Source organism: Fusarium odoratissimum (assembly GCF_000260195.1).
Source record: "Fusarium odoratissimum NRRL 54006 unplaced genomic scaffold supercont1.16, whole genome shotgun sequence".
NCBI classification, from domain to species: domain Eukaryota; kingdom Fungi; phylum Ascomycota; class Sordariomycetes; order Hypocreales; family Nectriaceae; genus Fusarium; species Fusarium odoratissimum.
Genome location: NW_022158702.1, coordinates 270,407 through 281,507, shown reverse-complemented (window position 1 = coordinate 281,507; position 11,101 = coordinate 270,407). Strand labels below are relative to the sequence as shown.

The following is an 11,101-nucleotide window of genomic DNA, read 5'->3' as shown; positions in this document are numbered from 1 at the left end:
TCAAAGACCTATCGTAAACCAACTGCTTTCACCCAACCTCGAAGCTCCATGACATCGTTAGCAAGTATTCTGCCAGGTACAGATGCGACAGCAGCGAGGTGGAGAAGATGGTATTACCAAGCTGTATTCATGGCAATAATAGCATATTGCCATGATGCAAGTGTTATCATGATGCTGTGAACTGCAAAAGGACTTACCCATGTAAGAAACTTTGGAGAATAAGCGGCGTTCCGTAGGATTATGGAAAAACCCATACAGTCATCTAATTAGGATAGTCCTACACAGCATTTGTGAAGACTTTCTGCAATACTACCTTTTTTCTTAAAATGGCTCCGCAGAAGGATAATTGGCCGAAAGAAGTAGCAAATTGCTTCGAAAAAGGCCATACGGAACATAGTCGACCGAATGAAACACTCAGCTCCTGGCCATTTTGCCTATTATTGGTTAATATCAACCGGAAGCTATATAAAGACAGCCATCCATTAATACCAAAAGGAAGCGCCAACTTAACCAAACTGGCTTCACTCATTCAAATTTAGCTTCTGCCAATTCTCTACTATTAATACAAGATGTTGTCAACGACAGTTCTTCTCGCAACTCTCAGTGCTCTCTTCACATCCGAGGTATCGGCTCACGGCCATGTATCCGAGGTCCTCATCAACGACAAAAGCTACTACGGCCACGACCCCACCAAAGTCCCCTACGGACCTCAACCAGAGAGTATCACCTGGACTAACGGTGCCAAAGACAACGGCTTCGTCATCTCGACTGCGAGCGCACTGTCTTCTCCAGAAATCACCTGTCACCTCAACGCTACAAACGGGCATCTAACCGCAGACGTCACTGCTGGCGCGACCATCACGGTGCGCTGGTCGGATTGGCCTGAAGCGCACTGGGGACCTGTTCTTGATTACATGGCGCGATGTCCGAATGATGATTGCACAACAGTGGATAAGACCAAGTTGAAGTTTTTCAAGATTGATGAGATGGGGCAGTTGACGAGGGGAACTGTGCCTGGTAAGCCAGGGTATTGGGCGAATAACAAACTTCGTGATGAAGACTTCTCATGGAACATAACGATCCCGGCTAAACTAGCACCCGGAAGCTATGTCCTCAGACATGAAATCATTGCCCTGCATGCGGGAGGCGCTGAGGGAACAACGCAGATGTATCCTCAATGTATCAACCTGATTATCAAGGGAGATGGCACTGCACAGCCTGATGGCTTGTTTGCGACGGATTTATATTCTTCTACAGATCCGGGTTTGCTGCATAATGTTTTTGTGGATGAGTGGAGTGATGTAGAGTACATCATCCCGGGACCTTCAGTAGTCAAGTTTTAGAACAGTTAGCTTGAAAATAGCCAGTGAATGAAGATTTACCAAGGGTTTGTCAAGCCTTGCTTTGCGGATGAGGACCCGCAGTGATTAGTTTGGACTCTGCCCTCGGGGAGAGAGAAAACATCAGACCTTGATACGGGATATCAAAATAGAATCGTCAGAAGTTATTATAAATTTATGCTAACTTACCTAAGTCTTGTCACTTAGGATCGAGGTCTTAAGACTTCTTGCTCCCCCAACGTGCGTGATGATTACTCTTGAACCCCGCACGCTGCCCAATTAAGAAAGCGCGCGCTTTATGGCTTGGAGCTTAGCTCGATTTAAGGATCGTTCCGGGCACCGATTTATCAGCTGTTGGTCCATGTCATTGGCGATCATGCATTTGAGGTTAGAAGTTGTCGGCGAGGCTATTTAAACTTTTGGGTATGAAATGGCTGACCCCTAGCTACGTGTTGATGGGATCACATAGACATGTCCCAGTGCAAGATATCTATCTCGTCACACATAATAGCACAACATTAATCTTCCCTTTATCCCTTACTTTCAAGAACCTCAATACTCAACATGGTTGTTGTTGCTGTAGCCGGAGGCGCTGGCGGCATAGGCGGCGCTATCGTCGATACCCTGCGCCCAAACCCTCACCATAAGATGATCATTCTAACTCGCAAGGTGAGATGTCCAGCGATAACTACAAACCAAGAAACAGCCACGTAGGAGAGATGAAGCACTGACATGGTAAGGCGCGAGTACCTGAGAACAGCACCTGCGCTCTCTGCATGAGCCTTTCTCTATTCATTTAAAAGGCTAGCAGTGTTGGCTCACTCTGAAGAAACCTTGACTGACCTTGACAGATTTTATCTACCAAAGAAAGAATCAACGACCGTACAAGCTTCGCATCACAATACCTCTAGACGTCAATCAGTATCTGCATACTTGTAGTAACAAACAGAACATCGCAACGGAAACAACATGTTCTTCTAGTCTCTCGTACCTACCTATGCAAACCACTTACTTATCGCGAATACCATCATCGCAATAATAGGCGAGAAAAACCACAGCATCACCCACGCTTTGGGCCCGGCACTAACGGCTTTCATACCGTGTTGCTCGCGCTCGAACTGGATCATTTCGAGAACGTCTGCATGATTCTCGACGGACTCTCTTGACGCCGGGATAAGGTCATGACATCAGTATAGATCATCCTTTACGATACATCTTAACCTCAATTAAACCCCAATTGCCCATTTTGCGGACGTCTTCGATCTGAAGTTGGGTGACTTTGGATCTGAGACACTGGCATACGTGGGACTAGAGCACCGTGCCGGGTAAGACTGGGTCTTTTGGCTTGAAGCTGACCTCTTTCAGAGTCACTTGACTCCTCACGTTCAAGAGCCTTCTTGCCCTTCTTGTCCATCTCAACATCAATGTCTTGCTCCGATGCCAATAGCACCTTGGCCTCATCGTCTCTCAAGTCCTGTCGTTCTCGAAGCAAGGTCCTCGCATTCCGCTTCGAGAGGCATTGAACAATTCCTTGGCGTATAGGCTCGGAATTCTTCTTTGCCTTTCTCTTATCGAGATCTGCCATTTTGGGCCTCGTGCGGTCTTTAGTAATGTTAGTGTGGGTCAAGTGTTAGTCCTTGTTTTCAATTGTTTGTGTTGGATTGAGCTTTTGATTTGATGTCAGAAGCCTTCTTACCTTTAGAGAGTGTTGTTGTTTGGATTGACAAATTGTCGTCTGGCTTAGATGAAGCTGTCTAGAAGAGTCAGTGGTATATTTATACTTAGAATCTGCAAATCGGCCTTTTATGAAATGGCTAATATCCTGCCCCTGATATTCGTATACGATTTTGAACCAGCTGTCCTATCGATGTTCACAAACCTCGATGTTTGATCATTTAGTATCCCGCGAGGGGATTGGCGTGTTCTGTGTTCTAAGCTGACTATGGTTTTGATGAGGCATTCCTCTTGATAGCTTACTGTTCTATATGGGCTTGTTCATCGTGTGTTCATTTTCGCAGCCAGTCGTTTAATACAAAACACATATGGATACAGTATAGTGTTCTGCGAGTACAGTTACTTTGGTCCCAAATGTAAGTAATGATAAACAATATAATATATCATCTTCTGTTTTGTTTGTTAATAGGGACTGAGAAGGCAGTGGTTGAAATACAGGCTCGGCATAGGTCCAGGTGCAGTCTCCACATCTGTAGAGGATGTTCAGTCAATGACCTTTGATCGGAAAACAAAGAGGCGTGAGCGTTCAATTGGACGTAAAATCGATCAAATGATCAAACTCTATCTCTATTCAACTAGGAAAACCTACTCCGGGACTCTTCAACCTTAAACGCAGAGCCTGCTCCAACGACTGGAAACTTGCCCGTTAAAACAATGCTGCTGCTATGATCTATGATGATTATGATGGATGTAAGCAGGTAGGTCCAAATACCTACTAAACATACTGAAAATTGTAAAGACGTGATTCTCGCTTAGTTCCCGTTTTGCACCGAATGGCTTTCGTTTTTCAGGATCATCGAGGAGATGGGATGTAGTATCGAACGTGGCAACAGCGAAGAGACCGCTCTATTTGCCGTGTTTCATGGGCTACCCACGTTAGGGAGTCCATCCCGCATGGTTCACCCCCACCCACTTGTCTGCTGAAGGGTTTTCCCAAGCTTCCTCCGGTCAATGCTTTCTCGTCTCCTCTTCATCCTTTCATTCTCGCTTCTAGTCCGGCTTGGAGAACAAGTGAAGAAACAGACTCCTTATAACAGGATCTCTGCCACGCTTAACTCAGCCATCATGTCAGACTCGGACATCGAGATGCCTTCATACCCTGAGACTCCACCACTCGTTACCCAACCCAGCCCAGACTCCCCCAAAACACCAGCTGAATCTGACAACGATACTCCCTCTCCCACCCCAAGAGCAGGGAATACCTAACCCTTTACTTTAACTATTGTAGGCTAAACAAAGCGCCAGCTCACAGCATCAACTCTACCGCTATACTCCAGTTAGACAGATAACTCTTCAACATTGCGTAAGCCTTTTGCGATAAAATAACCTATGCCCTTCAAGTGCTGCTATTGGATACTGTGTATGGGATTCTTTATAAAGTCTCGGAGCATCAGCTCTCAGGACCGTTCTCTTGTCGTTCGATGTGGGTATAATATACCTCTGGCAACTGTTTATGAGCAAGTAGTGGCTGCAAACATGGCATTGATCGCAGATCTGGTTAATTGGTGATATTTTCTTTGTTCCTTTGTTCAAAAGAATGTCTTTGTCTGACCACGTCAACATTCACCCTCAAAAGGGTTTCTGCCTTGGCGATGGCCTCAAGGCAGCAGATAATTTCCAACCACTGGCTCTCTCTCTCTTCCTTCAACATCTCCCAATACATCTGACAGTGGATTTTGCTTGAGTTCGTTAGGACATCGAGCGCTCCGGATTCAGAATTCAAGAACAGACAAACATTGGCTTCCTTGCACCCAGGTCTCACTCCTCTGCCAGTGGCTCTGTTGGTTTGCCTGAGCCAACTACCTGTACCTATATCACAGACATACTACGTTCATGAATCACCAGCCCCTGCCTACCCCCACTTACTGACTCCCACTGGTAGCATATATAAACATGGCTAGAGATCGTGACCTCCTCCTCGAGATGTCTTAGGCAGACAAATATCGAGAGAGTGTGTCAACTCTTGATCTGTACAACACCTCGAATTCTTTCATCTCAGACGCAAACTCTTTTGTCTCGACATCTTTCGTCTCAAGACTTTACTTCTGTATCTCAACTATTCTCATCCCCATCTATAGCTCTTTCCTCCGCCCCTCATCGCATCGCCATGTCTCTTCAAGAGCCCAGCGATCGAGAGCGCCGCATGTACTATTGCGGCCTTCCAAGCGGCCCGAAACTGGTCGCCCGATCCAGCATCACGCCCTGGTTTCAGCCTCATGAGTGGCCGAAGAACAAGAGGCTTGATGTGGCTACGGGACACAAGATTCAGCAGCTATGGAATGACCCACAAGGATCCCTTCGAAAACTCATCATCGGAAACCTCAGCGGCATCGATTGGACCGCCATTGACATCTTGCGCGTTGGGTACGAGGACGCATACCAAGATGATGACCGACTATCACAGTGCCCAGTCACGATGCTCATTTCCATAACTGAGAACTCGACTTCGTTCCGACAGGCAGAAGCCACAATCATCGCGTGCAAAGATATTCTCATCCGGTTCGGGCTCAATGACGTTGAAGTCGAGATGAAGGAAAGTATCGTCAGCACCACTGCCTCGACCCCAGGCCCGGCTACCTCGGACCCGTCAGCTGGCCAAAGCGCCCCACGTCTCGACCCTGGCCCTTTCGACAACGACATCAACGATATTAAGTACGACTTCTTTCGGGACATCTCAGAGTATATAGGAACGTCGATTGATTCACCTCATGAGCTCAAAGAAGGGACAAAGGGCCTCTACCTACAGGGCAACGATGGTAAAACGTACGCACTTGCATGTCGACATAGTCTTTTCTCGGCAGAATATTGCAAAGAGTACCGTTACTACGATGGGAACGACACCAAATATGTCCTTCAGCCAGGGAGCGACAATCTGAGCAAGTTAGTGGGACGCTTCAAGGGTAGGAAGGAAGCAATTGATGAGACCATTAAGGAGATGGCAAAGCCCGCCTATGACGCCCCCGGATTCCAGGACAAGCTCCCAGACTTCTTGCAAGAACAAATTCTGCTGCAGTCTTGCCAGCCTCGCATGGAACAGTTTGATAACGAGGCCTGCGCTGTCATTGGTCGTGTTGAGTTCTCGCCTCCTATCGAACTTTGCTCTCAACGTCTCAGACTCAGAGATTGGGCTCTAGTCGAACTAGCACAGGACAGCTTTACCACCAGGCTGAGCGAGCTCAGAAACAAGATCCCAGTCACGCAAGACCTCTCGTCGCTCGTGAGCAAGATCCCTGCCTCTCCGACCGAGATGGCCTGTCGGCTACGCTTTTCAGCTTCTCATGAACTGGCTATTGGACCCATCATTATCCCCGGAAGTGAGCAAGGCCCCCCGGGCCTTGTTATCTTGAAGCATGGTCGCACAACTGGATTCACTGTCGGACGTGCCAATGGTGTCCACTCCGTCCTTCGTCACGCCTTTGAAATAGCGGAAGAGGTGGTCTCTAGCGAATGGTGTATCGTTGGGCTTGGCAATGCTTTCTCCGATAAAGGGGACTCAGGAGCTGTTGTTTTTGACCTCGAGGGCCGGGTTGGTGGCATGATCACGGCTGGATTGAGAAAGCAGGACAATGCCGACGGTTTCGATGTCACTTACGCCACGCCTATGCAGTGGCTTCTGGACGACATCAAGCGACACGGGTACGATGTCGAGCTGCCTAATTAGACCCAGATTTGCGATGAGGAGTTTATGACGATTTTACGGTGGTTCTGTGGATCGGCTAGAGATTTTGATAAGCTTTGGTTGGCTTTTGTTAAGTATTAGGAAACTTTATGGTCTTTCTTAGTCAGTATGAACTAAACTTTGGTAGTTTAGACTAGCCCTGGGCACAATCTCAGGGTCCCCTTTCGCAGTAGATAGAAGCGAGTAGTTCATGCCCTATGTCAAATGAGGGGCGCCCTATAACAAGAATGCCAGAGTCGCCCGAATGTCTAGGTGAAATTGTAGTCTACCAATAAGAGTTTGAGAGGCAAAGCAGAGAGAAGTGGAGTGTCCCATACGTATCGCTCTCGAAGCTGAAGGAGGCGGAGAAGAAAGCCTGGGCGGATTAGGTGCATTACGCGACACTCTTCACTGTGAAGCGAGTCTGGGCTGAGGACGTTGCTGTGATCTATGAAGAGCTTGATAATGAGAGTATCGGCATTGGGGGACGGAACGATATGGATACTTTGGAGATAGCAGTGCGCCGACTTCTGAGCAAGGATAAGTAAAGGATTAAGTTCGCTGTAGTTTTAAAATACAGATGGCCAGAATTTATATTGGTACTATTTTTGTTTGTTGAATTTCTTCCTGGCCGATTGACTCTCTGTAGACCAAGTGTTTTAAATCCATCAAGAGTTCCTGCTTCGATGATCCACAATACGATATCTACGTTCGATGGCGAAATACTGCAAGGTCAGCCTATTAGTACATTACTTCCAACTGAATCTATGACAGCCTTCGAGCCCATCTTGCAAAGACGTCAATTTGACCTTATCACCCTTGTTGAAAACCGGTGTAAAGGAACACGACAATGGTGTAAATCCACTCGGCAACATATTTGTATGATGTTATTTTTGCTGTCACCAATAATAAGGACAGCTTTGCCAGTGAAGTTGGCTACCGGCTCTGTTGTGCTCAAAGACGCTGGCATCGAACTTGGTCACATCCTAAAAAGCAGTTGCAAAGTCGTTGGGTCCATCTGGGTACTTGGGTTTAACGGATTGATGATCTTGTTGCACTGCCAGAATAAATAAGCCATCACCTGCGAGCAGCAATCCACTTGGCCTTTTAGCCATATGTTCTGCTCCAGTACCCATGCTACCTGTCTTACAATTACAATTTTGCACTGGGACTGCAACTATTGCAAGCAGCAGAACACTCATTCTTATACAACAAAATGTCGGAGTGGCGTATTACTAAAATAGTACTTGATATGTAGACTGCTGCGATAAATAAAGTGTATTGCTAAGATAAGCCTAGTGACTATCGGACAAATACTACTATAGACCCAAGCTCACAACTGTCCGCCGCAGCAATTCCACGCAACAACCGTAAGACCACTCTTTGACTGGGTTCAAGCTTAGTGAACATGGAGTGGTGATCGTCCCGCTTAGACCTAGCTAGGGCAAGTGTTGGTAGGATAGTTGCAGCTGCTAGTCTTGCCACCACCAGTGATGGCGTTTCCAGAGAAAGTGAATCCAGAGCAGCTACCATCGCCACACAGAATATACCAATCTTGAGCAGAGCTAGCCACTGTACCAGTGACCTTGATGAACTTGATACCGCTGATCTTGACTCCGTTGGTGGGCTTTCCAGTAGGGCCACCGTTGAGATAGTCCTGCTGGACATCGACACCATACTTGCTGATGTTGGTAAGGGCAATGTTTTGGTACGTGACGTTCTCAATCTGATACACAGTTAGTTCCTGAGAATGCACGTGATGGGTTGGGTGTTTGCTTACCGTGCCAGTTGTGCCAGAGTTGGACTTGATGCGGCATCCATTCTCACTGTTAACAATCTGCGAATCCAAGAACTGAACACCATTGACGACATTGTTGCTCTTGCCGCCAACAGATCCAATGCTAAGACCATGACCACCGGAGCAGTACATGTTGGAGACGATGATGTTTGTACCCGAAGTGACAGCAACACAGTCATCCTGGTTATAAACATGAATGTTATCCAGAGTAACGTGGTCACTGGACGAGATGTCGAAACCGTCGCTGTTGTGCGCAGCGGGCAAGCTACCGCTCTTGGCATTGGGCTTGTCGCCAAGTCTGTTATCAAGAATGAGCCCTGAGATGGTCAATTGTGAACTGCCTGTGATGTCGAAGCAGTGAACGGGCCAGTTCTGGATGTTCAGGTTTGTGATCTTTGAGTTGCCGGTAGTCTTCTTGACAACGATGAAATGGTCGGGCCTTTGTAAGGTCAGCATAGCCTCTGTTGCAACAGGTCGTGGGGGGAAAATACTTTGGGTTTTTCTTGTTGTTAGAACCTTCGCCATCCCAGTACGCCGGGCCGTTACCATCAATGACATGGCCAGATGCACCAGTTATAGTGATGCCATTTCCGCTAATGACGATAGGATCAAAGTCGTTATCGGCAGTAGTGGCAAACGTCTATCACGTTCAGCTTTAGCACTCCTCAGATACACGGAGAAAGTAACTTACGGTCTTGCCCTTGAAGGTAACGGTTGCGCCGTCCTTGAGCTTGGATAGATCAAGAGCCTTGCCAGTGGGGACTTGGAAACCGTTGAGCACAATGTTTGTGCAAGATGAGACGGCGGTAGCGAGGCCGGAGTAGTCAGTGACGCTGCAGGGGTCTCGCTTCTGAGATTTGTTAGTGGTATGAGCTTGGAATGAGTTGGTTGTCCTACAGGCAGCGTTGAAGCAAAGGCAGCTGGCAGCAAAGCCGCAATAGCGATGTTTCGAACCATTGTGATATTCGTGTGAGACAAAGACAAGAGGATGCAAAGAGTTGTTGAAGTGCTTGGCGATGAATCAATCCAGACTGTTTGTGAAGTTGGCACAAGATGATGTTTTATAGATCATCATCTATTCTATTCAACTGCAATCGTACTCCCAGATCCCATTGAAGGAATATTCAAATTCCGTCTCGTCGTTCCAGAAGATAGTCATTCCCATTCCACTCATCTTAGAACCCCTACCCCGTACTCAGCATGTCTAAATCGGTATCGGCACTCTGGCTATACGGCACGCTCGAAACGTGCGAGTCGCGCTATAATGGGAATTTCTCCACGTCGGAAATATTTACAGGCATGGTCGTTCAACGAGTTCTCGGCAGTTCGGCACTTGAAGTTCGGTGCGCTGTTGTGTGATTCGTGGGATAATGCAGGGAAGTGCCCAAATGGGTTAAAGTGTTTCGCCAAGGCTAGGCGAGGAGCCATTCCCTACCCTGAAATTTGCTGTAAGTGGCTCGTGTTTCTCGGAATGATTCGATGCATTAGTGACTGTTTCTGAGATCACTCTGTGTATGTCTGCTATGTTGCCGTTCTGGCTCAACCTGGTCCCTGAGATTCGTCGCTTCGGTACCTTTTATTCCGAGTCCGGCTGACTCTCAGCTATCATGAAACTTGAAACATGGAACCAATCTCCCAGAGTCCCTGTAGGGTCCGTTATTTATCCCTTAATTGATTGCCTTTCTCAACCTCATTCATCTGAACTTTGACGTGCCAGTCCGCCTAAAAACCCACAATCCTCTCTCTGCGTGCACGATACCGATTCGAATGAACTCTCCTCTGGCGGAAAAGACCAAGTAAATGACGGATAAGCCACCCCCAATAATACCCCAGACTTCCCCAAACTCTATCATCCATAATTTCACTCAAGCTTAGTCGAGATCTGTCTTACGGACCGGAGATAGTGTCACGTTAGCCCGACCACCTAGAAGCTATTCCAGGTTCGTCTGGCAGATCGCGGATTGGGGGCTCCTTATATGGATTTAACTTTACAATTGCCCATGGGGACAAATTTGCGGGGTACGGGGTAATAAGATCCGCTAATCAGATTGCTTCCCCCCTCTATGCCTGTAAAAGTGCAAGGTCATGACCGGCAACTCTATACCGATCTTAATACCACATGTTGGTTTCACATTCATCCTTGTCGAATCCACGTAACCACACTGAGAAGCCTCAATTTCTCACGGTCGAAGACATGGACACAGAAGAACCGATTCTTGACTAGGCGAAGTTTTCCCAAGCTCGAACCATAGAGATACACATGGCTTGGGTTTCATTGATTAGAACACTGAGTTTTACGATAACAATACTCGTCGAGAGCGAAAACGAATTGTTAGAAAGGCATGTCGTCTTTTTAATATCTCCAAGAACCAGAGAGCTATCCTGAAGTAACATAACGATCCCTGGTTGGCTCCCATGCTTACAATCCTATGCCTCAGCTCACATCTTAACCAAGCAATGTTAGCAATGCCACAATCAATACATTTCTGCAGACCTCAAACCCTTGAGTTGATCAGACTGTGGCCTTCAAGTGATGCGATTACATTTATTCCGGCAACTTGTTACCTTGTT

General features: G+C 47.1%; 4 protein-coding genes across 4 annotated transcripts; 2 read left to right on the top strand and 2 right to left on the bottom strand.

The window, feature by feature from the left end:
- Positions 1–569: 569 nt before the first annotated feature.
- FOIG_09672 (uncharacterized protein) lies at positions 570–1,343 on the top strand (the record flags this gene model as incomplete). The annotated part of the gene is made up of 1 exon (XM_031209950.1): positions 570–1,343. The coding sequence occupies one exon, from the start codon at positions 570–572 to the stop codon at positions 1,341–1,343; it is 774 nt and encodes a 257-aa protein (XP_031060201.1).
- A 1,219-nt stretch (positions 1,344–2,562) lies between these two features.
- On the bottom strand, positions 2,563–2,925 carry FOIG_09671 (uncharacterized protein; the record flags this gene model as incomplete). The annotated part of the gene is made up of 1 exon (XM_031209949.1): positions 2,563–2,925. One exon carries the CDS (start codon positions 2,923–2,925, stop codon positions 2,563–2,565), a length of 363 nt encoding a protein of 120 aa, XP_031060200.1.
- Positions 2,926–5,181: 2,256 nt separating this feature from the next.
- FOIG_09670 (uncharacterized protein) lies at positions 5,182–6,735 on the top strand (the record flags this gene model as incomplete). Its single annotated transcript, XM_031209948.1, has 1 exon — positions 5,182–6,735. One exon carries the CDS (start codon positions 5,182–5,184, stop codon positions 6,733–6,735), a length of 1,554 nt encoding a protein of 517 aa, XP_031060199.1.
- A 1,259-nt stretch (positions 6,736–7,994) lies between these two features.
- FOIG_09669 (polygalacturonase) lies at positions 7,995–9,560 on the bottom strand. Its single transcript, XM_031209947.1, has 5 exons — positions 9,428–9,560; positions 9,222–9,380; positions 9,022–9,170; positions 8,513–8,969; positions 7,995–8,458 (listed from the first exon to the last, which is right to left on the bottom strand). The coding sequence occupies exons 1-5, from the start codon at positions 9,485–9,487 to the stop codon at positions 8,168–8,170; spliced, it is 1,116 nt and encodes a 371-aa protein (XP_031060198.1). The 5' UTR covers positions 9,488–9,560; the 3' UTR covers positions 7,995–8,167.
- Between the last annotated feature and the right edge of the window lie 1,541 nt (positions 9,561–11,101).